This window comes from Petromyzon marinus, chromosome 47, assembly GCF_048934315.1.
Source record: "Petromyzon marinus isolate PM22_M1 ecotype Great Lakes invasive population chromosome 47, UKy_Petmar_22M1.pri1.0, whole genome shotgun sequence".
Taxonomy (NCBI): domain Eukaryota; kingdom Metazoa; phylum Chordata; class Hyperoartia; order Petromyzontiformes; family Petromyzontidae; genus Petromyzon; species Petromyzon marinus.
The window spans coordinates 12,476,271-12,504,199 of record NC_133713.1 but is presented as its reverse complement, the minus strand read 5'-3'; the positions used below and the strand labels follow the sequence as shown (position 1 = coordinate 12,504,199).

Here is a 27,929-nt window from a genome sequence, read left to right as displayed (position 1 = left end):
TTCTCGGAGGAACTGCTTAAGTACAAATGGTGTAGGGCTTCGGTTGGGGGTCTTAAGCGTTAGGAATGTTTTGGTATTTATCTGTTATAGGCGTTTGCAGGTTTGATAAAACACTTCTGTGATGGGTGGTTGAATTAGCTCGATTATGGTTGTATTTGTGGGAAACGATGGATGTATGAAGGTCCGTGAATGTTAGAGACAGCCGATTGTTTTTGCAGATGATTGGGGCTCAGGCAATGATGGACACGTTAACTGTCATCCACTGTTGGATGGCAGCCTCACCACGCCGTGTGGGTTGAGGGTTTTTTCCTAACCGTGATTTACTTTGCTCATCAATGCAGGGTCTTGTACACCGTAGTCGCCCCTTCTGAGAACTATCCAGACACGATCTCCGTTGGCTTCCAAGATGTTGCAAGCTTGGGCTCATATATATGCTGTTTAGTCATACAGGAGGCAACGAGCTACAGAGTGACTTGTCAAACAGACTTTAAACAAATCACATTTGTCAATAACTGTCCGATAGCATACAATTATGTATTGGGGCCATATTTTTGTCACCACTTTTAAAATGTTACTAGGATGTTTCATCTTCTGCCCCATCCATTGTTACCTTTCATTCATAATGACTACGCATCTCTTAACGTTGCAGAAAACGAACACAGATTTGGGGGGAGAGGGGTGGGATTGTTTTCCATGCAGGTTTGAGCGACCCGAGTTGGATAGGCGAGCCCCACTCGAGCGTTTTCCGCATTGTGCGGTTTTTCACCATCCATGATTTTTTGGGGGGGGGCGTGGGGTTCCGGGAAACGTCCGTAGATTGCTACCTCTGAACCCCCATTAAAGAAGATCAGCAGTGAGTTTGCGTGGTCGGGTATGGCCCATGGTACAAAAATACAATTTGTAGCTGTCAACCTCACCAGCCCCTCCATAGCCCCACGCCCTGGTCCCCTCCAGCCCATGGGTCCCCGGTGCGGTTGCACCGCCTGCACTCAATAGTAACGACACCTGGTCCTATGTAGTAAGTCAATGGGTCGCAATGTAAGTGGGTGACTTTTTAAATCTATTAGTCCAGTGGTGGCCAACTGGCATCTCCCGAGCCGCATGCGACTCTTTAATCCACCACATGCGGCTTTCTGTTGAAGGGGCATCACGTAGAAAGTAGATACTATAACAGTAGGAAAGAATGAATGTCTCCCGTGCTGTGCCGAAAACTCAATAATTACAGTATACACTGATATATATACACTTGGCTCTTTGCAGAAAACATGGCTACTTTTTTGGCTCATGGTCTGTTGAGAGGTTGGCCACCGCTGTATTGGTTAGTGCTGGAGCATGCTTGACAAGATCCCTGGTCTCAGGAATACAATCCTTTTTATCTCCCCCCCCCCCCCCCCGTATAATGCCTCCCCCCTCTTAGTAGGCCGTCCCATGGGGTTTCTCCAGCTGAGATTTCCCCAGTTGCGGTTTCACTCCGTGAACGCTTTAATAGCTACGCCGCCTCTCACACGACGAGGGGAGGGGCAGGCAGGGCTCTCTCTCGATAAGAGAGAGCGAGGAGGGTCGACGGAGTCACTGCTGGCAAAGAGTGGGGAGCAGAGCTCCCAAGAGCTACTGAGCGGGGGGAGGAGGAGGTAGTAGTGGTGGTGTTATCTGCACGGACTCTGGGCTTTGGCACGAACAGAGACTCAGATTCTGGAGGAGCTCCGGACGGAGCAGGAGCGAAGTGAAGTCCCGGAGTGAGCGCCGATTGGGAGATTTGATGGCGGTGAGTCGGCTCGCCTCCCGTGACACGCGCGTTTTCACCGTGACGGCCGCGCGCATCCACCTCCTTTGATCCGCTCGAATTGATGGCACGCTCGCGATAAGTGTTGATGATGTCTCGTCTCGGGCATGCCGCCACATTTTCAAGAGACCAACCCGGACCTGTTTCGTAAGTCGTTACTGGGTCTATAAAAAGGGTCAGCAACCAAAATAACAATTAGAGCCTTTTGAAAAAAAACGGTAAAATAACTAAATATTTCAAGAGCCGCGATCGCGCACGTGAATAACGTCTAGAATCAGTCCTTAAAGAGCCACTGCATGCGGCTCCGAAGCCGCAGGTTGCCGACCCCCTGGTCAATATCATTAAAACTGTGCTGATGTGTACCGTAAAAAGTCAACAACTCCTGCCACACGATCTCAGACGCCATCTCCCGGACTGTCTACGTCGACCACAGTTATAATGGCTATTATAATTAATTACTCTTTGGTTCTTTCGGTAAAGTCACGGAGAAAGAAAAGAAAATGAATAATAGAATACGACGTTTCGATTGCAACACAAGCAACCGTCATCAGGTATGAATGAATGCAAGCTCGGAGAGAGACATAGAGAGAGAGAGAGACACACACACGGACAGAGACGCATACACATAATATAGTTATAATGCATATTAATTATTATTCAATACAGTTACAAAAAATGGATATACGTGTAATGTGTTTTCAAACTCAGTCACGGTATAATGGCTATTATCATTTATAATGGATGGAACTGCAGTTCAATATGATTTCGGCTGTAATTGCATTTAACATTGTATTTGTTGATAACTACTTTGATGTAACCAATGGGATGTGATTATAACTGGATAAACCCACAACTCATTCCAGTGCAGTCTCACGCCTTGTGTGGCGCCTGCTGCTGAGGTGGAAGTATCTTGAAACATACATAAATACAATTAAACGTTGCCTTGAAAACCTAAAACATCAACATATTTATTCTATATTAATACAATCACCTAAACCTTAAAAAAACGCGCATTTAATCAACCTACTATATAAAATCCATTAATCAAATTGAATATTATTACTAATTGTATATGGTTATATCTGTAATACAGTAATTGTATATTACAACGAATTGGATATGATTGCAACCAATTAAATGTTTAATATAAAATTGCATTCGTAATCACAGCCAGGAGTCATCCAGGTGTAACCTATTGGCTATGATTACACTGTGTAACACATTTTTTTGTTCCTGGGTAGTAAGTGTTATAAAGTACAGAACATGGCTATTATTCCCCACAATCTTTGCTTTTGTGACAAGGACAGCGATATTTTGAAATGTACCTATTTTCAATGGGAAAACAGGCGAATTTGTGTCTTTTCGTTCACATAATTCAGAAAAAAAACATGAATCAAAAGTCACATGTATTTGTACTAAAGTAATACAAAAATGACTTCAAAAGATTTAGACACCAAGGCGCACTACCACAGGCGGGACTGGCCACAACGGACCGAGTTCTCTGTGGGGAGGAACAACGTCAAGTGGGAGCCACTGGTGGACCCCCAGAAGGTGCTGATGTCACCACTGCACATAAAATTGGGCCTTATCAAACAATTTGTCAGAGCTGTAGATCAGGAGTCGGCAGCCTTCAAGTACCTTCAAGACTTCTTCCCTAAGCTGTCTGAGGCAAAGGTCAAAGCCGGTGTCTTCGTTGGACTACAGGTAAAGAAGATCCTGGAGTGCAATGAATTCCCCAAGAAGCTCACTAGTAAGGAGAAAGCGGATTGGAACAGCTTTGTCGCAGTGGTTCGTGGCTTCCTGGGCAATCACAAGGTCGAAAACTATGTGGAGCTGGTTGAGACTCTGGTGAAGAACTACGGCACAATGGGCTGTAGGATCTCCCTCAAAGTCCATATCCTTGATGCTCATTTTGATAAATTCAAGAAGAACATGGGAGTGTACCCGGAGGAGCAAGGTAAGCACTTCCACCAGGATATACTGAACTTTCAACGCCGCTACCAAGGACAGTATAACAAGAACATGATGGGAGACTACATTTATGAGCTGATTCGTCAAAGTGATTTACAGTATAATCATAAATCTCGAAAAACTACTCACTTCTAAATCTTTTGTAGTAATTTTTGTATAACTTTAGTATAAATACATGTTCATTTTGATTCATATGTTGTTTTTTTCTGACTTTATGTGAACTAAAATATACAAATTTGCCCGTTTTCTCATTGAAAATAAGTAAATTTCAAAATATCACTGTCCTGGTCACAAAAGCAAAGTTTTGGGGGAATAATAGCCATTTTCTATACTTTTTAGGCATAAGCAATTACGACAAACACTTACTACCTTGAAGAAAAATTGTGTTACACAGTGTTATGAATGTAATTGGATATTGTTTTGAAAACTGTACGATTGGATGCAATGTATCACGTTAATCTTGAGAATAGGTTTTATCCTTTTTTCTGGCAACAAACAGGTGTTAAGATATTAGACCACCAAACTGAAACCTTTTACAAGGAATCATGTCTGCATTAACCACAATACTTTTGGCGTCCTCTGGTCTAACACCGTTTTGAGACGAGGCTCAATAGAAAGCTGTCTCTGGTGTGGACCAATCAGTTTCAAAGATATTGCATCATATATTATCAGAGTATTTTTTTTTGCATTCTAACCACAAGTATTGTGGTTAATGCAGACATGATTCCTTGTAAAAGGTTTCAGTTTGGTGTTCTAATATCTTACCAACTGTTTGTTGCCAGATAAAAGGGAAAACCTTTTGGCATCCTCTGGTCTTACAGCGTTTTGAGACTAGGCTCAAAAGAAAGCTGTAAGGGAAAACCTATTCTCATATTTTGGTACTGGCAAAGGAGGTCCCATCACGTTAATCTTATTTGTTTAAAATGAACACCCTGTGGCCTAAATTCATTTATTTACGGAGATGTTTTATTGTGAGGGCGTGTGTTCACTTGTATCCACGCTACAAATAAAAAATATATATATTTACCTTCTCGTCGAATAAACATCGCTGTGAAGTGAAGATTAAGATCATCTGAAGCATATTTGGGTATTTCGGTAAAGTCACGTAGATGGGTTCAAAATAAAATAAACAAAAAACTACGACGTTTCGATCTCAACACAAGCGGTCGTCATCAGGCGAATAATTAAATCGTCTCCCAACGTTGGTGCTGTCCACGCAGCACGCACCATCAGCTTACTCACTGCAGGCCGAGTTTACCTACAGGAGAGAGGTCAAGAACAGGTTCAGATCCACAGCCGTCTCGATGGAAATTGGAGGATCTTTGAACTCGTGTGAACATGGGTGTGTAAATCATCATCATCATCAGCAGCAGCAACATACGGGGCTTGGTCATTAAAGAGGACGTATTTCGAACTCCTGGCTTTGACATTCCTCCTCGAAGATACTGGCGTAACTATCAACCCCATCAAAACATCCCACACCTCCGATGATCACGTTTGTCAACATACGGTAGGAAAGAAATTAAACGTACATTCTGTACAACAGGCCCATTTGCACATCTTCAGAAATGTAAAATTAAATACGCGGGCCACAGTCGTGCGAATGCGGCCATGCAACCCAAACTATGGACCATATTGCAAACCCATAGAGACGCATAGAGATACGCAGAGATACACTAAAGATAAGCCACAGTAATGCCATCTCATGGCCATGCAACTCAAACTATACACCGTATAGTAAAGTCGCTATAGTGTGCCCTCCTTCAACGGAAGAGGAACAGCAAAGCGACACCAACTCACTCTTAAATCCCTCTCGTCGTGGCGAGTAGCAGACCTCTATATTGGTGGCATCGAGCTCATGAACGCATTCTCATTCGGAAGAATATAATTGCCAAACAAAATTGCATAGAGCAGCCGTCTAGCTGCTATGTAGGCTGTTTTTGATCTCCCAACTATCTCGATGCATCGTGCGCGAGTGTCCGACGGAGACTGCATTCCCTGTGATCACGACCAGCGGCTATCATCGGCGTTCTACTCCCGAACACTTTGCTGCCGTCGCGCGCAAAAAATAGCATTTGCCACGAAGACGCACGCTTTTTGGGTGCGTCTTACTTTCCGCGGCGTCTTACAGAGTGGAAAGCGCCACTCTGTAAGATGCCCTCCAGGTTGTCAGGCGCACGCGCACACAACGCGCAGTGCGCCCTGGAATTCGTGGCTCCGCTCGGGCGTGCGTCAACACGTTCCGTCTCCCAGCCCCCCGAGGCTCCCCGAGCTTCTTGAATCGCAAAGGACGTTGTTGTTGTGTTGTGTGTTGTTATTTAAGCTACAAACCGAAAGCTAGAATCTTGAGAAGTTGCGGGTGAGTCGTCGAGTGAGATGAGGCTTCATGTGTCGTTCATCTGTGGCCCATTTCTGGAAATGTATAGCCATACGAAGGCACCGCGACATCAGACAGACACGAATATAACAATATAATATAGAAAGTATGAAATCCGTTGAAAAGAAAATACATTTTAAAAGCACGAGTACAATTCTTAAACTATTTTCCACCACCATAGCCATTATTGTGTTACTTATATTCTCGACGATGATGTAAATTATTATTTAATATTATGTATTATCCAGTTTTGTTTTAAAAAAATAGGACCCGTATCTCTAACACAGAGGGCCCTTGCCTCTAAACATCTGGAAGTTCGTTCACCAGGATTAGTCCAAGCGAGCAGCCTGACTCTTCTGATGAGACATTGAATGTCAGCAGCAGCCCAGAGTTTGCTTGTGTTGGACCAATCTTGCTGATATGCACTTCCAGAAAGCGGTGTAAAGCCGTGGTTGTGTAAAACACATTTTGCGATGTTAATTTGTAGAGACAGTTCTTGTGAAGGTCAATCCAATCCCCATGACTGACGACAACATCGTGCGATGGCCTTCATCTTCATCCAGCAGTGGATTTACAGTGCGCTGTCAATTATTAACTTAGGGTATTCGGTGTTTTTTTTAATTATTCATATTTTCATTATGTTGTCAGGGTCTGATTTCATTAAGGGTTGAGGTGTTAAATTTCAAGCTATGAGCAGCAGCAGGTGTGTAATGTACACGGATGGCGATCAGCTACGCCTGCAGGCGGGATGCCCCCACCTACCTGCTGATGATGATCACTTGAGAACACGTAATTCGTTTCTTGGGTGAGGTAACGGGGGTGAGGTAACGGGTTTGGAGCCTATCAGCCCGCACGAATGCACGCTGGACGTCTTACGCACCGTATGTAGCAAGCCGTGCTAATCGGAGGTGAGGGGGGAGAACAATAAACTAAACACAAGTTCTAAATAAATTAGTTTTCAATCCAAACGATTATTTAAAAGTGCAGCATAGCTACCAGTGGCTTCCTAACATCGGAAGGGAGAGCGTTCCAGACGGCCGCAGAAGCGCATCTGAAAGCGCCGTAATGATGCAGTGGCCGACGACTTTGTTCGATGGCTGAGCCAAACGCTGAGGATCAGAGGCTCGGGGGAGGGCGCAGTGGCGGATGGGGCCCGACCTTTTGCGAGGCAACCTAAGTTCAATTCCCGGCCATAGCAAACTAACATCAATTGCTAGTAGTTGAGGAGGCTGCTAGTAGAGGAGGCTGCTAGGTGAGGAGGCTGCTAGGTGAGGAGGCTGGTAGGTGAGGAGGCTGGTAGGTGAGGAGGCTGGTAGGTGAGGAGGCTGGTAGGTGAGGAGGCTGGTAGGTGAGGAGGCTGGTAGGTGAGGAGGCTGGTAGATGATGAGGCTGGTGGGTGATGAGGCTGGTAGGTGAGGAGGCTGGTAGATGATGAGGCTGGTAGATCATGAGACTGGTAGATGAGGCTGGTAGATGAGGAGGCTGGTAGGTGAGGAGGCTGGTAGGTGAGGAGGTGAGTAGATGAGGAGGTGAGTAGATGAGGAGGCTGGTAGATGAGAAGGCTGGTAGATGAGGAGACTGCTAGATGAGGAGGCTGGTCGGTGAGGACGCTCGTAGGTGAGAAGGCTGGTAGATGAGGAGGCTGGTGAATGACCGGGCGACTGTGAACGCAGGGAATGGCCGTGCCGTGGCTGCTGGGCGTGGTGCTGGCCCTGCTGGATTCGCTCCACGGTGTCGCGGGCTGCCCGCGCGCCTGCACGTGCTACGTTGACACGGACGTCCACTGCACCTTCAGATACCTGCACGCGGTGCCGCCCGGCCTGCCCGGGCACGTGCAGAGAGTCAACCTGGGGTGTGTGCGCATCATCACCATCGTCAACATCATTACTGCATCATCATCATCACCACTACCATCATCATCAGCATTATCATCAACCTCATGAGCATCATCACTACATCGTCATCATTATCACCATCTTTATCATCTGCATCTTCATCATCATTGTTACTGCTTCATCATTATCATAATATCAATATATCATCAATCCTGAATCGCTGCATAATGCATAATATTTATCACTGCCACCATAAATACCTTATCAGCATTAACATAATCACCGTCCATAATAATCACAAACAATGTGATTATCATCATCATCACAATCATCGTTATCCATACCGCTAAGAGGATTGGCTGGATCCTTGACCATCGGTGCGTCGCGGTGGCTAGATGTTAACTACCTCGCCTGGTATTCAGGAGGTTGTGTGTTCGATCGTAACCCTGACGCCTGCTGTATATTTGAAGTTTGCGTATCTCTCTCCGCGTGGTCGTGTTGATTTTTCTCCGGGTCCTCCAGTTTCCCCCTCCACATTTAGATTCAGCACTCGTTTATAGTATTTGGTTGCTATAAATTTCCACATTTTAAGCCACTCCGTTGAGCTATAATTAGTGATAGCCATGTCGCTTTTGAAAAAGAGCTGTATAGCGCAGTGGCCTTGCCTGGTAAAATACAAACAGTAGTTTAGTTTGATGTTTTAGTTTAGACACGGAGCGATGTGCAAATGTCCCGTGCTCGCTGTTTGCCCCGCAGGTACAACGGCATCCTGCAGCTCACCGAGCAGTCCCTTCCGGGCCTTCCTCACCTGGAGATGCTGCTTCTGCACAGCAACAGCATCCAGCGGCTCAACGGGAGGGTCTTCCAGGACCTCAAGTCTCTCACGGTCATTGCAGCCCACTCGCAGACAGATCATAGTCCGTAATTATCTGTAACTTAGCGCTGTGGAGGGGAGGTGTTCGTGCATCACGCCGATGTTTGTGGAGCTGCCAAACCCAATTGGGGCTGCGAGATGGCAGGACAGTGACGATTCCGTACGACCAGCGAAGGTCGACCATGAGACATTCCTCTCTGAAGTGATAGTCATTCCATTGTTTTGTCTGAGAGTTCGTGAATTGCAGATACGCCACAATCACATCAGGTATCAAAACCTTCCAAGGTTTGTGCACAGCCAGTTAAGTGCTGCCCATTGTTTCCATGGAAGGTGAAACCCAGGACATGGTGGTGTTGATGGAATCGCTGATTAGCTGTGTGTAGTGGAAGCCGGGCAGTGTGGTGGTGGTGGACTCGCTGATGAGCTGTGTGTAGTGGAAGCCGGACAGTGTGGTGGTGGTGGTAGGCTAGCTGATGAGGTGTTTGTTGTGCATGTTGCTTGAAGCCCACCGATTGCTCCACACCATCTCCATGCTGTAGTCTGCAATCTTGTCAAGTTTGTGCCGCAGGCTTCCAAAGCGGCCGAGTTCTGGACCTCAGCCGTGGACTCGCGACGTTGTTCAGATCATCCCTGCCCGCCAGGAGGTTTTGGATGGCTTCTGCTCAGTCCAGCTGGCAGAGCGTCGCAGCGTCGTGAGAATATACGGTGGCACGATATTTGACAGCGCAGCAAACCAAGGGGAGAAATGCCGTAGATTTTAAAGGTCCGCGATAGTTCGCATCGTGATGTTCCTTTGAGTATCGATAGTACAGGAAAGAGTTTTAATCAATTTGTAAGGATTATCTTAGTGATATTCCCTTGTATGCGTAGGTTTCCTCCAATAACTCCAGTTTCCTCCCATGTTGTTCAACACTCATCAATGGGATTAATCAAACGTAACATTCAGCACCCTCTTGAAAGCGAGTCGGGACAATCAGGCTTTCCCGACTGGAATGTTTACATTATTATTTCTATGATGATGTCATGGTGTGAGGGTTCCCACACTGGACTTTCGCTCCAGAGGTCATCGGTTCTTTCTCCTGGCGAACGAATGGGGCAAAGTTTCTTCAAAGTTTATTAAATGCACCCCGCCTCTGTCCACCCAGCAGCATACAGTATATGGGTACACTAAAGTTTAGACTATCAGCAGGTCACGTGCAGTGGGGTAAGGTGTGGGTAATCCCACCTATTCCAAGATATCTAGCCATCCTGGAAGAATAGGCCAAATACCATATAGAGAGGTGCTGAAGAGCTTCATCTATTGTAGGTTTTTCTTTTTTTTCGCTGACAGTGGCATGTGTAAGGAATTTCAGGGCTGCCTTTTTCATATTTTACCTTTACCAATCGTGGCAAACTTTATTAGGATAAAAAGTTTAGTTTGCTGGCTGGCTGGCTGCAGAGAGGAAGGGATGGCAAGGGACCAATAGGTGCTCACGCCCAAAGCACGTGTGAGCTGCTGTTATTATTATTAATACAGGAATACCCCGGTTTACGTCGGAGATGCATTCCTGAAAGGTCCGACGACGAACATTGAAACGACGTCAATCAAAGTGATTTACAGGGTGCGGTGGAGGCGGAGGCTGAGAGGCGACAGATACGAGAAAGGACGGACGATGCTATTGGCGATGTGAGTGTGTGTTAGGTAGCGGTGGTGTTAATAATGAAGTGACGACGTCTTTGTGAAACGACGTAAAAGGGGGAGACGTAAAATCGGAGAATTGCCGTATTTCAATAAATCGATGGCAGCACGATGACAATTACCTTGACCCAGCTGTGTTGACGCTGCCAACTGATGGCCGTGTCCGTCCCCCCCCCCCCACCCTTCCGTCTCTGCCCACCGTCGCCATCGACTCCGCCGCAGCTGCTGAAGCTGAGCCACAACAAGGTGCGCTTGCTGGGCCGCGAGGCCTTGCGGGGCCTCACGTCCCTGCAGCGCCTGCACCTCGACCACAACCAGCTCGAGTTCCTGCACCCGGAGGCGCTGGCGGGCCTCGTGTCACTGCGCTCGCTCTTCCTCGAGGGCAACCGCCTGCGCCAGCTGCACCGCGACTCGCTCGTCACCTTCTGGCTCCCACCGGGGCGCCTGCTGCCAGCCTCCTCCTTGCGCCAGCTGCACCTGTCGGGCAACAAGCTGCGCTCGCTGCCCCGGGGCCTGTTCTCGTCGGTGGGCGAGCTCGAGCAGGTGTTCCTGCACGACAACCCTTGGGCCTGCGACTGCGGCCTGCAGTGGCTCCTCGACTGGGACCGCAGTGGAGAAGGTGCGGCGGCCGCCGCCGCGGCGGCGGTGCCGTTAGCGGCGGCAATGGACCTTTGGCCCACCCGTGCGACGGTGGAATGTTCCCGCGAAGGTCTCGTTGATGCCGCGGTGATTGATCGATCTATTGATCGACCGATTCGTTTATTTGCTAATTTGTATTGGCGACGCGCGTGCAAGTTGAACGTAAAGAGGAAGTTCAGAGAGGCGTGCGCGGGAGAAGGGGTTGAAGAGAGAGGGGGAGCAGTCAGCATGAGAGGGCGAGTGAATTCCAGGTGACGTTCAGCCATGCCTGGTTCGAAAGATGACAGCTTGAGAAGGAGGCCACGTGAGGCAGATGGGATGGTTCAAGGTTAGTTATCAGAGGTTAGGTACAATTCACTCTATCGTAACTTGTGTGTGTGATTCAGCACGGTGTAATGGCTAGAACACTGGACTTGCAATCCAAAGGTCGCCTGTTTGACCTCCTCGCACGAGAAATTGAAACAAACGATGCAAGTTTCTTAAATCAAAATCCCTCTGCCTCATGATTTGTTGCTCGAGAGACCAGGAGATCATTCGTTAATAGATGCTCAGTCGTCAGGTTGATGGCATGAGTCGTGAATTCTCACGTAAGCAAGTGGGCTGCGTGAAGACTGTCATCTACCACTGCCCCTTGCCTCTATCTACCCAGCAAGTTTCGATGTCGACACCGGTCAGCTTTCACTTATGGTATTGGTGTTGATGGCGATCACGATGCTGTTGATGATGTTGATGATGGTGACCACAGTACGATTTGATGGGGAGAAAAGACGACATTTCTCTAGCAGCTCTGTATCTCATACGTGGCCGACAACGTCCTCCCCGGGGGGAGAGGGGGTGCAAGGGGGGGGGCGAGGGGGTGCGAGAGGGGGGCGCGGGGGGGCGACGGGGGGCGACGGGTGGCAAGGGGCAGGTTACATTTTCCCCACCCTCGAATTAACGATTGTGAATTGAAATTTTGACTTAAAACTTCCGTGACTGCAGGAATTCATGTTCTTTGTTTGTTTCGGTAAAGTCACGTACATAGAAAATGTATTTGTGATAGCCACACCGAAAGAACCAAAGAATATGATTGTGAATTTAACATTGTGCAGGATTGAGCCCGGATATTGCTCGAACGGGGAGACTGCTTGGGAAGAGCAGTTGCTTTGGCATTGCCGTGGGGTTGCTGTAGGGTTGGGGCTGGCTGCGTGGTGTGGCCAGGGGGGTGGAAGCGCAGCAGTGTGGTTCTTAAGTCTGTCACCACGGAGACGATTCAGTGCTACCCCCTGCCACGCGTGGTTTTGTGTTCTCTGGCTTCTCGGCTTTCCTCCGGCAAGAAATTATGGCCTCTCATTGTTGATGCTGGCCAAACATCTCATGGTAGCACTGCAGCATTGTAGCAGCACCCTCCTGGAAAAAAGAGTCTTGAGACTCGGCGAGGCTTCCCGAGGTTAATTGCAGTCTAAATGTTATCATTTCAAAGTGAAAATGCAATATGATCTGCAATGCAATATGACCTGCTATGTATTCAACTATCGTTATTATTTTCAATTAATTGTCGATCTACTTTGGATGAAGGACTCTTCATGCCATATCTGTAATGGGGATCGTTTAACTATACTTCACCACGCTGATTGTACCCCCCTCTCACCGATATTTCCCCACTGGATATTTGACAAAACGCACAACGCTGCCAGTGACGACGGTGACGGTGATGATGGTGATGACGCCCGGTTGCCTTCTCACCGGCAGAGCTTCTCAAGTGCAAGAGGGAGCGAACGCAGGGCGGGCGACTTTGCCCGGTGTGCGCCAGCCCCACCGCTAACAGGGGCCAGGAGCTTTTCACCGTGCCGCAGGAGGCCGTGTCCTGTCGGCGTCCCTCCATCGCCTCGCCCCTCAAGCTGCGCAACGTCTCGCTCTGGGGCGACGCGGGGCCCGACGGGCCCCAGGGCCGACCGCTCGGCAAGGTCGGCCTCGACCTTTCCGACAATGGCGGTAACAGGGGCGGCCTCACTTGCGACGCGTTGAGGCCGGGCGGTGGCGGCGACGGCGACCGAGGCGCCAAGCTGGACGTCTCTGAAGGGCGCCTGTCGGTCCGGGCGACGATCGCGGTGCGCCTGGCGTGCACCATGGAGGCCGGTGACATGGAGAGCTTGTGGAGGATCCTTGCCTACTACAGCGACAGCCCGCTGGTGCTGCGCAGGGAGAGGACATTCCCCAACGAGCGGGAGTCTGGGCCGAGCTACGCGCAGGCATCAGACAACGGCTTGGGCTTCTTCAGCGACGTGCGAGCAGTGGTGAGCGGCGACCTGCCCTGGCTGCTCGACTCGGAGATTTCCCTGAAGTTGAACAGGCGGCTGACCTCCGCCACGAAGCTCTATCTGGACGCGTCGGTGGAAATCAACGCGACCTATGACCTCTCGGACCTGCCGGACAAAAAGAGCCCATGGGTGATGATCAGAAAGGAGGACGCCGCCGAGTCAGGGCTTATCGTGCCATCGGGGGCCATGCTCGAGATCGAGTGCCAGTCCTGGGGCTTCCCCAACCCGGGCGTGCTCTGGACGTTCCCCGATGGCACTCAACAACCGGCGCCGTATGACGGGCCCGACGGGCGGGTCACGGTGTCCGCCGACGGCACCCTGACCGTCCGTCTGGCAGTTGCCTCTGACCGGGGTGTCTACTGCTGCGTGGCAAGGGCCAACGAAACGAGCGACGCCGTGACGTTCAGGGTGGAAGTCGTGGACAGCAACGTGAACGAGCGCAACGCCAACGGCGCCGCCCTCACAGCAGCGAGGGGACAAATGCTGGTGCTCCCGTGCGCCGCCATGGGGAGTCCGGATCCGGAGGTCGCGTGGGTGCTGCCCAATAAACACGTTGTGCGACCATCGCCGTCGCCGTCGGACGGGACGTACGTGGCCGACAACGGCACGCTGGTGGTACCAGAGGTCACCGAAGGCGGGTTTTACCAGTGCGTCGCTATCAACAAGTTGGGCACGGAGCGACTGGTCCACAAAGTGAAGGTCACCGCGGCAAGCGGCGAGGGTGGGCGCGTGACGAATGAGATCGTGGAGAGTGTGGAGATGGTGACCTCGGTCGCGCCGCCCACAAGAGCGCCGGATGACCTCGCCGCCGGGCGTTACATTCTACAGGAGGTCACAGAGGGGCATGGAGTGACGGCGAGGGCCCGGCACACCGCGCCGGGGCCAAGCGTTGCGATGCAGGGACGGCGCGAAGGACCGACGAGCGCCACGATGGAGAACAAAGACCTTGACAACAACCTCAATGATGATGATGATGACGATGAAGGCGAGAGATCGCTGAAGACGGAGACGAAAACTCTAGGTTCCCGCAATCGAACTCACTCAACACTGTCGAGATTTGACCCTGGCTGGTGGGCGAAGGTGCTGGAGAATGTCCGCAACAAAATAAGTCCCCGAGTGAGACCCACACTGTCGCTGCTGCCCCACACAAAGCCACCACACACAACCTCTCCCGCCAGGATAGAGGAGGAGAAGGAGGAGGGGGAGGAGGAGAAGGAAGAGGAGCAAGAGGAGGATAAGACAGAGGAGGGTAACAAGGATATGAACTCAGTGGAGGAGGGAGGTGGGAGGTCGCGGGCCAATGATGAATTGACACGTGGGAGCGATGGTAGGGCCGAGGCTGAGAACGAGGAGTCGTCGGCGGACGATGTGGACGTGGCCGTCACTAAGTTTAACTCCAACCCCACGCCACAGACTCCATATCTTCCTACCACTAGACCGGGAATAGTTTATGTACCCCGTGCTGGCCTTTCACCACCCATCAACCGGATCTTCACACCCAAGCCACTGGGAGAAGACAGTGCGATGGAGCCCAACTACGATCTGAATTCATTCTCAGACGGTACGGACGGCCAGCGGGCCAAATGGCACGACATCCGTCCGACAGAAAAAAGTGATACGGCCACCGTTGCACATATTGGGGGTGAGCATCAAGACTTTAAAGAGGAGGAAGAAGAGGAGGAAGAAGAGGAGAAAAAAGAGGAGGAAAAAGAGAAGGAAAAAGAGGAGGGAGAAGATGATAAAAAAGAGGAGGAAAAAGAGGAGGGAGAAGAGGAGGGAGAAGAGGAGGAAGAAGAAGCAACAAATTCCTTCCACCAAGAAGAGATGCACATGGACAGACATCACATGCAAGATCCAACTGCTCGCACAGCCTCACGGGAAAATGCAGCCACGCCCTACGAGCCTGGCGTGGATGAACTTGATGGCGGCAGCGTAGTGAGGGACACGTTCAATTCCCCTCGCACGGACGAACCAGAGGCTCCGACCAAATCACACGCGGCTCTCCCCGGGGACAAACGCGCGCTCGCCGAGGCCACCTCTGTCGATGGTCGAGTGTCATTGCTCGGGAAGCATCGCCCCGGCGACAGCGGGCAGCCAAGCTCCCGGGGCAACTCGGTCGAGACGAGCAAGGGCGGCGGCGGCGCAGGGAGTGAAGGAGGTGGAATGAGAACTGGAGCGCGGGGGAGCGCTTACGACAGGACGCTTGGCCATAGCGAGGAGGTGGAGCGAAGGTATGGCCCGCGCATGACGCACCGCTTGGGGGAGACGCCGGGCGGAGCGGCCGGGCGCAATGTGGAGGCCGCACAGCCCACGCAGCCCACTGGAAAAATGGACAGTGGCGCCACGTTGGGCCGAGCGGACAACATAGGCAGATCGGGCAGGCACAGGGTAGAGACTCAGGCCGTCATTATGCCAAGACCATCGCACGCATTCCCCATGCAGGGAGGGAGGGATGAGCAGTCGCAACAGGTGGGTGGAGCAAGCACAGGGCATGTGGCACGGATGCACGGGTCGGCAGGCAATCGACTCCATTTGGGAATCGCACGGGAAGAGAGGCCGCTTCACCCCGGCGGTGTGCAGGGAATTAATCACTCGCCTCGCAGGACGCACAACCCCATAACTCATAAGCCGCAATCTCGGCAGTTCCACCCACAGCAATCTTGGCAAGAACATCACCATCGCCACAGCAACCACTACGTGCACGGTTACTCTCCCGCGCGATATCACCCGCTTTTGCCAAAACTCTGGAATTTTTACCCGAAACGGTTTAACGGAGCGGTGACAAACAGACCTGAAATCACGGCGCTGGTTGCAAAACCCACGCCACCTTTCCGCAAGGTGATTTCGACCGAGCTGGAGGATGACAGGACCAGGACATTTTGGAATCCACTTCCGCCAAGGCCGCACAGCGCCCCGAGGGTCGCCGTTAACTCCCTCGGCACCACACTGACAGCGACCGAACGCTTTGAAAATTCCCAGGGCGGCGCTGGAGCTCAGAGGTCAAAAAATTGGCACCCAAGCAGACGTGGCTCTGGAAATCACGTCAGTGGTGCCCTGACCTCGGAAGCGAAAGCCATAGAACGCCCCAGACAAGCTTCGCCGCGCTCACAATTACCAAATCTGGGCCCGAGAGGAGGCATGAGGCCCACGCAGCAGCTGCCGACACCGCCACCGTTGGCGCGACTCACGCCGCTCTGCCCCGGCTTTGCCCGGCGCTTTGGGACGACGGGTTCGGGCGGCGGCGGTTCCGACGTGGGGCACGCGCGGAGAACCGACGGTTCGGACGCGGGAGCCTCCAACGATGTTGTGTTGGACAGGCGAGGGGTGGCTGAGGAGGCGCCGAGTGTCACCACGGCGGCGGGAGCGGACGCGTTCCTCCCGTGCGGCACTGTGGGGGGCGGTGGCTCCGTGGACGTGCGCTGGATCAGGGCGAGCACAGGTGCGTTGTCATCGTCGCCCCCCCCCCCCAGCCCTCCCGCGTTTGTGTCCACCCCCATCGCCGCTCTGTGCCCGACTACACACCTTTCACTTCACCGCCAATGGGCGCATTGCGACGCGTCGATTTATCGATTGAAATCGAAGCTCGCGCTCAAAACGCATGCACGTGCAATCGAGCATAACAGTAAATCGTTTTTAGTTATTTTTTTCGCGTTTCTTTACATCCAGGTCGTTCACAATAATAACACCGCTTATGTTTGTAGAACTTATTTCGCACCGTACGTATCTTACTGCGCTAATCGGAGGTGCAGGTAAGCTCACGGGTCGATATCTAGAGACATTCACTCTGGTTTTCATAATGTTGATGATGATGACGATGTTTAAAATGTTGACGATGACAGTAATGACATTGACAATAATGAAGCTGTTGCCAATGACGATAATGATGACATTAAAGAAAATTATTACTCTTGACGTTGAAAATAATGACAATGAGACGACGATGATTATTATTCTACTCCTGCCGCTGTTGCTGCTGAGTAAGCTGATGATGACATTGGGCGATAATAATGATGTGCACGCGTCCAGGATCCATCGTCGCATCCTCCTCTGCCCCCTCCGGCCGCCGCGTGGTCGTCCTTCATGACGGCACGCTCGCCGTCCGCTCCGCCTCTCCCGGCGACGCCGACCGCTACACCTGCGAGACGCCGACGGGTGGCAGCGGTACCGACAGGGCGACCGTTGCGCTGCGCGTGGAGTCACACCCGCCCCGGGTGCTGTCCCCCCGCTGGCGCGAGCTCCGCGTGTCCCCGGGCGGCACCGCTGAGGCCGAGTGCGCCGCGCAGGGGAGCCCACCACCCGCCATCTCGTGGATGCTGCCCGATCGTTCGTCCGTGGCGGTGGCAGCGGCAGCAGTGGCGGCGCAAGACGGCGGCGGCGATGGGGGGCGCGTGTCCGTGTCGGAGCGGGCGACGCTGATTGTGCGTGACGTGCACCCGTCCGACCGCGGCGACTACTCCTGCGTCGCCAGCAGTGCGGCCGGCACCGACGCTGTCACCGTCCACCTGCACGTGCTCCCTGCCAGGCCGACGGTGGTGCGTGGTGCCACCACCGTGTCAGTGGCGGCCGGGCGGCCGCTCTCGCTGCCGTGCACCGCCTCCGGGTGGCCGGAGCCAGCCGTGAGCTGGGCGCTGCCGGGGGACGGCGGGCAGCTGCTTCCCAATCAGCGGAGTGGCGCGGGGTCGGGGGCGCGGGTTTTCGCCAATGGCACGCTGCTGGTGCCGGCGGCAATGTGGCGCGACGCCGGCACGTACAAGTGCACGGCCGCCAACGTGGCCGGCGTCGACAGTGCTGCCGTCATCGTCACGGTGCTGGGGCCGCCCCGCGTGGCGGCGCCGCCGCCGGGGGACGTGGCCGTGCCTTACGGGGGCGCCCTCCGCCTGCGCTGCGTGGCCGAGGGAGAGCCGCGGCCGGTCGTGGTGTGGCGGCTGCCGTCAGGCGGGACGGCCAGCGCATGGTTCGCGTGAGTGGCTCTTCTCTCGCGCCCGCGGTTTCCAACAATGCTCGAAATCGTTCATCCACGAGCTCTGTCTGTCTGCCATGGTGGGGCATGCTCGCTCTCTGAATGATAATTCGATGCGAGTTATGCGAGGGTACAGTTCCGTTGCCACTACGGGTCTCAACCCTACAAAAAACCGGCCGAATTAATTGCGTTGACCCAAATCCCTGGAGATGAAAATCAACGTTTAAAGGATCCCACAACTCACCCCGCCACTCACCCCACCACTCCGCTCCCTCCCACCCCTTCCCCTTGCTCCCCGCCTCCCCCCCGCCCAGTGCGGATCGCCGCATGCGTGTGCTGCCCGACGGCAGCCTGGCGCTGGATGGCGTGGTGGCGTCTGACGCGGGGCGCTACGTGTGCACGGTGCGCAACCGGCACGGTGAGGACAGCGCTACAGCCACTGTCTCCATCACGATGCGCCCGGCTCGCATCGAGCGCCACTCCGGGGACACCCGATCCTCCGGTGGCAGCAGCGGCAGCGTCAAACAGAGCGTGCGTCACGGCGCCAACCTCCGCTTCGACTGCGTGACCTCCGGCTCGCCGCAACCCCGCGTCTCATGGAGCCTCCCCGACGGCGCGGTGGTGCCGGCCGATTTCAGAGCCCAAGCCAGCGGCGACGGTGGTGCCGCGGCGATGTTGGCTGCAGGCGGCGCTCGGCGGTACGCGGTGTTCGGCAATGGCACACTGGCGCTGAGCAGCGTCGGCCTGGCAGACAAAGGGGACTACACGTGCTACGCGGAGAATGCCGTGGGCTGGGACGCCATGGTGGTGCACGTCGCCGTCGAGGGACAGGTGGGAGGCAGCAGAGCGCTGGTGGTGGCGGCACACTGGCAACATTATGGTGAAGCTCTCCTTAACTGGCGCCGTGGGATTACCGGCGGTGCAAATGCACATGTTGCAGCCCACAGTTGCCAAGTGATAGCTTTACTCATCCATCGTCTCCATTACTATCATCTCCACTGCCTTCACTCGCTAAGGAATTAATCTGGGGAAGTGACGTGGCCTTCGCGGTCGCGTGTTCACCGCTTGTTGCACGGACTCGTGGTTCTGTTCAAGCGGCCGCCCCGGTTAATATTGCAGTGTGAACCGTAACAATTCTAAGCACCGTCTGGTTCACAGCGCACAATCAAGATCCCGTGGCGTAAATTCTGAAGAGTTGGCCATTGTGGGCTGGCATCGTGGTCCAAATGTACTCAATTCTGATCATATATCCACAGCAGTAAGTAATCATCACCCCCTGCCAGGAAAGGTTAGCAAAACCCTCCTGAAAAGACTCATGAGGCTGCTATAAAAACAGCATAATCATAGAAAAATATAGCTCAATTAGTTATTTGTCACTGCCTTGTCTGGTAAGCACATTAAACATGGTCAGAGTTGTATATGACGTGTTAAATCTTTCCATCATTATGACAACCATCACCATCATCATCTCATCATTAACAACATCATCAAACATCATCGCGGCCATCAACACCATCGCCTCCATCATCATCATCATCACCACTGCCACCGTCGTTGGTATCAACCAGGCCCCACAGATCCAGGACAAGCCAGAGCGAGCGGTCGTGCGCATCACGTCGGGAGACTCTATCGCCCTCGAGTGTCGCGCTTCGGGCGACCCGGCCCCGCTCATCACGTGGCGACTTCCCGACGGCTCCCAGCTCCCACCGCCATTGTCGCTGCCTTCCTCACCGCGAAGGCCTCGCTCGCCACGCACGCCGGGCCAAGAGGCTCCGCGCCGGGCGGCGCTGTCGGTGCGTGGGAAAGACTCGGCGTTGGAGGTGCACGGGGCGCGGATCGCCGACGCTGGGCGCTACGTGTGCGTGGCGCAGAACGCGGCTGGCGAGGACTCGCGTGCCGTGCGGCTCGATGTGCTGCCAGCGCCACCCTCCATCAACGGACGCACCGGCACCAGCCCCGAGATCAAGGGTGAGACTCGTTGCCCGGTCCCCTCATCGCCCGGTCCCCTCGTCGCCCGGTCCCCTCGTCGCCCAGTCCCCTCGTTGCCCAGTCCCCTTTGTATGTATGTGTGTGTATGTATGTATTTTTAACTTCTTTCACACCGTACGTAGCGAACCATGCTAATCAGAGGTGCGGGGGAAGGTCAGTAAACTAAACACATAAAGCAGTTCTCAAAAAATGAGCTTCAATCTAGAGTTAAAAGTGCATAGCTCCAGTGGCTTTCTAATATCGGAAGGAAGAGGGTTCCAAACGGCCGCAGAAGCGCATATGAAAGCGCGCGATGCAGTGACCATCTTTGTTCAACAGCAACAGTGATCTATCTACTGGATGATGGCATACCTCAACAGTTTGCCATTCCTCATGGGTCCACATTGAAATGATTCACGTGGCTCCTGCACACGAGCCGTAGAGTTCCCTGGCTGTGCCGAGGTACTATGCGAGCACCACTGAGATCTTGGCTTGAAGCCCTTCTGCAGGCACTATCTATCTTTTTTCCCCTCTCAGCAGGCTCATAATGGCCAATTCATGGCACCAAGCCATAATCTGAGCTCTTTGTGAAGAGCTCACAAAGGCGCTGTCAGACATAATGAACCTGCATTGCTCACATTCTGCTGTCAAGCTCTGTAGCTGGGTTCATAGTGGCCATGTCAGGGCACTGAGCCAGCACTGCAGAGACCCTTTGAGCCTTGAAGTTGGTGGGTGTCTCTCTGTCTCTCAGAAGGCTCGTCATGGACACGTCGGTGACAGTGAGCCAGTGCTGCTGGCATGACGCAGGCGTCTCCAGCGTGGCGAGCTCTCGGCAGTGCGTGACGACCGACGTTGCGTTTGCACAAAACGACTGGACGAGGCAACACGATCCACGGAAAACAGCGGTGCCCTAAAACCATATGGCCTCTAAGGCCTCAACACTTGAAGCTGACCCCTTTAACCCATTTCTGATCGCAGTGGGACCCGGGGGGTGGGTTGTGATCCGTTCGCTTGAGAATCCCTGCGCTCGATAAGTAACAGGACAACGGGGCTCAGTGTGGTGACACAAGTACAGGTTATCCTGTAACCAGTCGGTGTGATTTAGCCAATGACCGGATTAGTCTTAAACAACGTCCAGTCTCGTCGAGATCTCAGAAGGTAAAGCAGCGTTGAGCCTGCTCAGTGCTTGAAGGTATTGGCTTGGGCTGCAAGGCGGTCACTAGGTGGGTACAGCGATGGATATGTATTTACGCGTGTTGAACTTCTTTCGCACTGTACATAGGCAACCGTGCTCATCGGAGGTGCGCGATAATTTAATCCATCCGTGTGGAGCTTTCGGTGCTATTCTCATGCACCAATCGCACGCTTTCAGATGCATTGCGCACTTTCAGATGCGCTCCTGCGGCTGAACACCTTTCCTTCCGATGTTATGAAGCCACTGGATCTATGCATTTTTTAATAATTGAAATTGAAAACTAATTTCTTTATGAGTGCTTTTTGTGTTAAATTTGTTGACCTTCCCCCACACCTCCGATTAGCATGGATGGCTACGTACGATGCGAAAGAAGTTCAATATACATACATACAATCAGTACCCTAATTTCCTCCCACAAATGCGCATTAATATATAACAACGCAATGAGAGGCTTTCCTAAACAAATAGAAGGTATCACCGTCATTCCATCCCCCTTACAGGCCTGTGCTACGTACACCTCATAAAACACTAGAACAGTTGCCGCTGGGATCCCCTTGGCAGGACATTGGAATGGTTGAGATTGGATGTGACGTTAGGGCGTTTGAGTCGCGAATGTTCGGAAGCGCCCTACGAATGCCAACCCTCCGTATCCTCGATGTTCCTCCCGCAGACTCGGTGCCGCAGGGTGCGCGCAAGCTGCTGCCCTGTGCCGCGGACGGAGACCCCCAACCCCACGTCGTGTGGATTACGCCCTCCGGCGCCTTCCTGCCGGTGCCACACTCCTCCGGCCGCCTGCTTACCCACGCCAACGGCTCTCTGGAGATCCGCTCGGCGGCGCGCTCCGACGCTGGGCGCTACGCGTGCGTGGCGCGCGGGGCCGACGGCAGCAGGGACGCCCGCCTCTCGGTCGACCTAACCGTGATGGGCGCCCCCGCCCCACCCTCCTTCCTCGCACCCACCACCGAGCGTGTCGAGGTCGCCCCAGGGGCCTCCGTGGCGCTGGCCTGCCCGGCGCGTGGGGAGCCGCCCCCGCAGACGACGTGGACGCTGCCCGGTGGTGCCCAGCTGGCCCGCGGCAGCAACCGCGGCGCGCGCTTTTCGGCGGGCCTCGACGGCGCCCTGCTGGTGCGTGGCGCGACGCTGGCAGACACCGGCGTCTACCGCTGCTCGGCACGCAGCCCGAGCGGCGTGGCCGACAGGGTGGTGCTGCTGGAGGTCGGGCCGCAGCCGCGGATCACGTGGATATCAGGCAGCAACGTCGCGGCGCTCGTCGGCGACACGCTGTGGCTGCACTGCGTTGTGGCCGCCGGACGCGCATCATGGCGGCTGCCGAGCGGCGTCACCGTTGAGGTCCCCCGCACGAGCGGCCGCTACACGCTGTTCGCGAACGGCACGCTGTCGGTGCGCGACGGCTCGACGCGCGACAGCGGCGCGTACGTGTGCACCGCTCGTGGGGCCGCCGGCACCGCCGCCGACGGGGAGAGCCGGACGGTGCGGGTGGTGGTGGTGGCGCAGGCCCCACGCATCGTGGACGGGCCGCCCCCCGCCGTGGTGGTGCTCCGCGGCGCTCCGCTGCGCCTGCCGTGCATGGCGAGCGGTGCCCCCGTGCCCGAGGTACGGTGGGAGCTGCCAGACGGGGCGCGGCTGTCGACGGGGACCCCGGCGGCGCACTCAGCGCGGAGCGGCCGCTACGTGCTCGCGCGCGGCATGCTGGTCGTGGCGGCGGCCGCGGTGCGCGACGCCGGCTTCTACCGATGCTCGGCAAGGAATGCCGTCGGGGAGGAGTGGCGGCGCACGAGCGTGCGTGTGGTGTGACGCGGAGTGTGGGGGCCTGGCCCTCGGGGCGGCCGCCGGCGACCATGGAGAGACTCCATTTGGGGGTTCTGAGTTCACCTCTCGATCACAAAATTGGCGGGGTTTTATTCAATAGGGATTTTGGAGGAAATTAAGCAGCAGATAAAAAACTAATTAATTCATCCTTTAAATAAATGTATCTCACGCACAGGAAATAAATGTATGCCGTCTTTTAAACTTCACGGATTCACTTAATTTACAATGCAGAGAATACAGTTTAGGCTGACTCCCCCTCTCTCTTGCCTCTGGCTGGAAGAATCAACCTATCCACATTAATAAACCAGGAAAGGGCTTTAAATAGGCTGTGACACGTTATGTCCAACCATGGATGGTTACTTATTGTGATGCTTTGGTATAAATGCACGCATAAATTACAAGACGCAATACCAGGTGTGTCCGTGACAGAGAAACGAGCCGCTTGAGAGTATAAAGATGTCACTCGACTCATGCAAATACGTGGGGACCACAGTGAGGCACGCACTACTGGGTGTTATTGACAATTAGATTTTTAGTACATTATTGGTTCGCTGGTTGAAATTCTTACCTTTCCGATACATGCGTCAATATTGTTTGTAATTTGAAAAAAAAAAATGTGCATGCAGATGTTACTTGATTTTTAATGTTTTTGGAATGAAACATGCAAGACGGAACAAGCCAAACTCAGCAATCATTGGAAAGATGTCATCAACCACTTTGGGTCATGACTTGACTTGTGTTTTCTTGGCAACCCCCACCGTCAGCAGTGTGGAGCGAGGTGCAATGATTGCCTGGCGGCCCTTTGATTGGTGGACACCCACTGCCGGTTAATTGCTTTCTCCTACATTAACATTAGCTGCCCCGCCCATGCTGCTGACACACTTGGGCTGCGCCCATCTCTAAACCTTTATAATCAGTTTGCCTTTAGAGGCTAACCCCTCTTTTCCTGATGACGCCTGCTTGTGTTGTGATTGAAACGTTGTGGTTTTTTAAAAATATTTTTCTAATTTTTCTATCTACGTGACTTTACCGAAAGAACGTAATAACAGACGGAAAGGATTTGATTCTTGAATTTAATTTTGACGATCCCTTGATTTATTCATGACAATTCCCCAAATAGATTGTGATAATCCCTAGATTCGTGACAATTGTTTCTCTTCAAAGTGACTTTACCGAAAAAACTAAGAATATGAATTACTGCAGTCACGAAAGCTTTAAATCAAAATTTAAATTCCCCGAATAGTTGGTGGCCATTCTACAGATCATGGGCAGGGGGGGTTGCTGTGGGAGTGAAGTCATCGTTGCTCTCCCATTAGGGGTTATGTGTTTGTACTCTTAGCTCTTATGGAAAATGTTAAATTTACACTTTTTATTTTTTTTAAAGCAAATGTATTTTAAACTGTATTGGTGCTTAATGTGTGCATTGCATGCACATGTTTATGAGTATGATATTAAGGTAACGGAATTGCTTTAAAACGACCATGTATTATAACGTGTTAACTTAACTCTAGACTAGAAGAGGGGGGTTGTATAATTTTATTTAATGTTTTATATGTTAAATCTATGCATTTTTTCTGAAAATAACTGCAGGATCGAATTTGTAAACCAGAAATATTCTGTGGAAAAATATTAAACTTTCTCTTCACTTCTGTGTTCTGTCAACAATTTTTTTGTACATGATTCCTCATTTTTCGATTTAAAGCTTTCGTGACTGCAGGGATTCATATTCTTGGTTCTTTCGGTAAAGTAACGGAGAAGGGAAATAATAAAATAATAAATAATAAAACATAATAAAACATATTGTTTTATTTTTATTATTTAGGAATCATATTCTTGGTTCTTTCGGTAAAGTCACATAATAAAGAACCAAGAATATGATTCCTCATGTGACAGTGATCTGAACGTTAACTTATCGGAGACAATCTGTTTTAACTCGCTGACCTGCCCACACTGGACGTCTGTGAAACAGAGCTTCATAGCTCATCGGAATCCTTCTGCAGTCGAACTAAAGATTTTGATAAGAATGTTGAATAAACGCAACCAATGAAACATTCAGTTTAATTACAAAACAGGTGTCCTTGAAGCCAAAACATCAATGCCGTCAGCAACAACAACAACCATTACCGGAGGGAGACCTCCACGAGTGAGCTAACTAACTAGCTCGGGGCGCAGTGAGGGTGCAGATTTTCCGCTGTCGGTTGACCCTGCCAAACCTGACGCTAAATGACCCGAGATCCACATGGCCTTGATTAATTGTTTACTCCTGTCCCCCCATGCTGCTTTAAGAGCTCTGTGCTACTAAAACTTTAAAAAATGTGTTTTACGAAGTAAAGTCCCCTGAACTATGTATCTCTTTCTGAGAAGCGACCTGGCCACAAATGAAAGTTCAACGAAGTGGCTTATGTGGAATTTATAGCAGCCAAATACTCTAAACGCGTGATATTGATTATAAATGTGGAGGGTAAAAGCCGCAGGGCCCTGAGAAAAATCCACGCGACCACGGGGAGAGCGAGACACACAAACGACAAATATACAGGCCCCAGGGCCGGCATCATACGCACGACCTCCTGTGTACCAGGCGAGGTAGTTAACATCTTGCCACCGTGGCGCCAAAGCTGTCACCATCTCACACCTCTGATTAGCACAGATGAATATGTACGGTACGAACGAAGTTCAACATTCACGCATACCTGAATACACCTCTCACGTTCATCACGATTTTATTTCCGTTTCCACGGCGGTGGAAGTCCTCTCAGCCGAGTTCACGGCTTGGGCAGCCGCTCCATCCTCAGTCTCGACCACAGTGATGACGCTTCCTGCCCAAGGGCCACTCGAGTTTTTAAATATTTTTTTTGTCGTAAGAAGCCAATGCGATTGTCGACCGCGTGCGTCCTCCGATCCGCACGGTCTTGCTTTGGGTCTCTCGGTGCGATTACAAGCGTGTGTTCTAAATAATTAGAACAGACCCGACCCCCCCCACCCCCCCGCATTTGAAGGCGTGTTATCACCTAGTTATTTTTACAGGCGTCGTTATCTTCAATCACGTCCAGGCTCTTGCATAATTAGGCAATGTGTGTATCTTCATCCTTTATTTCGCCGTGCGTTCTTGTGGAATGTTGATATTGATATTTTAAAATAAAGTGAGAGGGATGTGACGTGGATTTTTCGTGTAACTTTGTTCGGTTTTCTTTCAGATCACAAAGTGGTTTATTTCGGCATCCTAGGTTTAATGTTTTGGCGACGGGGTGAATCTGACACACCACACGTGTTCGTCGTAAAATCGGGTAAGGTTGCCCCATGTGTAAAAATAACTAACTTTTAACATGCTGCCGATAGTCATACAAGTAAAAGTTTATAGTGGACACAATGAGTGCGATCGCCAAAGAGTAACATCTCACCATGGTGCCGAGATGTTAACTACCTCGCCCGGTATACAGGAGGTCGTGGGTTCAATCCTGACCCTGACAATGCCTGTTGTATATTTGGAGTTTGCGTGTCTCAACACAATCACGGTCGCTAGGAGATGTTAACTACCTCGCTTGGTATGCAGGAGGTCGTGGGTTCGACCCCAACCCTGACGCCTGTTTCTTTGGCGTTGAGTTTTTTGGCTATCAATTTCTACACGATCTGATATCCAGGTCGTTTCTGAAAAAGAGCTACATAGCTCAGTGGGAGTTACCTGGTAAAACAAAACAAAGTTTAGTTTCATAGAATATAAAAAATAATAGTGACAGGTGGCCCAGGGGTTCGAGTAGTGACTGGAATCCTGGTTTTGTGTTCTCGAGTGTAACGAGTTGATTGGCTCTCCTCAGAGCCGTGGATAAACATCTCGGCGCACGGGCCTACGGGTATCATCCTCGCGCCCCCCCCCCCCCTTTCCGACCCTACCGCTGTTGCTGCTGTTGCACCCCGGCACACAAAATAAACGTTGAGCCACCACCACCGCTTTTGGTTTCATTACCAACACCTTGGGTACACCCCCCCCCCGCCCCTTGGCAGAAGTCTGTCCTGCCCCTGCAGAGGGTTGTCAACCGCAAGTTCTGCTCGTGTGTTCGAGAAAATATTTGCCGGAAGGGCTCCCTTTGAGCCGCGTCTTTGATGTTACTTTGAGTATCCCAGCGAGTGCCCTCTGGCAAAGGGGAGCGTTTACTTAAAATAAAAGCGCTTTGCGTCCGCAGAGAGACGAATCTCCGCTGTGCGGTGCCACGTTGCCCGACGATGCATCCACCGACAGCTCGCCCACAAAGTGGACGGTCAATCTGCGCGTCATTCACACACCGCAAATGTTTCGCATCACGAAACGCCGCCACAGCGGCAACGGGGTTTTTTCTTTTTATCGGGGACTGTAAATAATAGGACGTGAGATTATGGAGAACGTGCACCGAGGGTGAGTGTCACAAAGAGGTTTCGCTTTAGTCAGGTTTTTCAAAAAGCATCCATACGCACGGATTGTGTCACAATTGTCATCCCGTGTTTGTCTTAGAAAGTGCATGGAAGCCTTTCGATTTAAAGCTTTCTT

The 27,929-nt window shown here is 52.1% G+C and overlaps 1 protein-coding gene across 1 annotated transcript; it reads left to right on the top strand.

Annotated features, from left to right (window-relative positions):
• Window positions 1–98: 98 nt before the first annotated feature.
• On the top strand, window positions 99–26,565 carry LOC116952556 (immunoglobulin superfamily member 10-like). The gene is made up of 9 exons (XM_076074410.1): window positions 99–1,765; window positions 7,805–7,983; window positions 8,723–8,852; window positions 10,741–11,137; window positions 12,889–16,896; window positions 17,484–18,417; window positions 18,732–19,248; window positions 19,986–20,385; window positions 22,251–26,565. Exons 1-9 carry the CDS (start codon window positions 1,760–1,762, stop codon window positions 23,393–23,395), a joined length of 7,716 nt encoding a protein of 2,571 aa, XP_075930525.1. The 5' UTR covers window positions 99–1,759; the 3' UTR covers window positions 23,396–26,565.
• The last annotated feature ends 1,364 nt before the right edge of the window (window positions 26,566–27,929 follow it).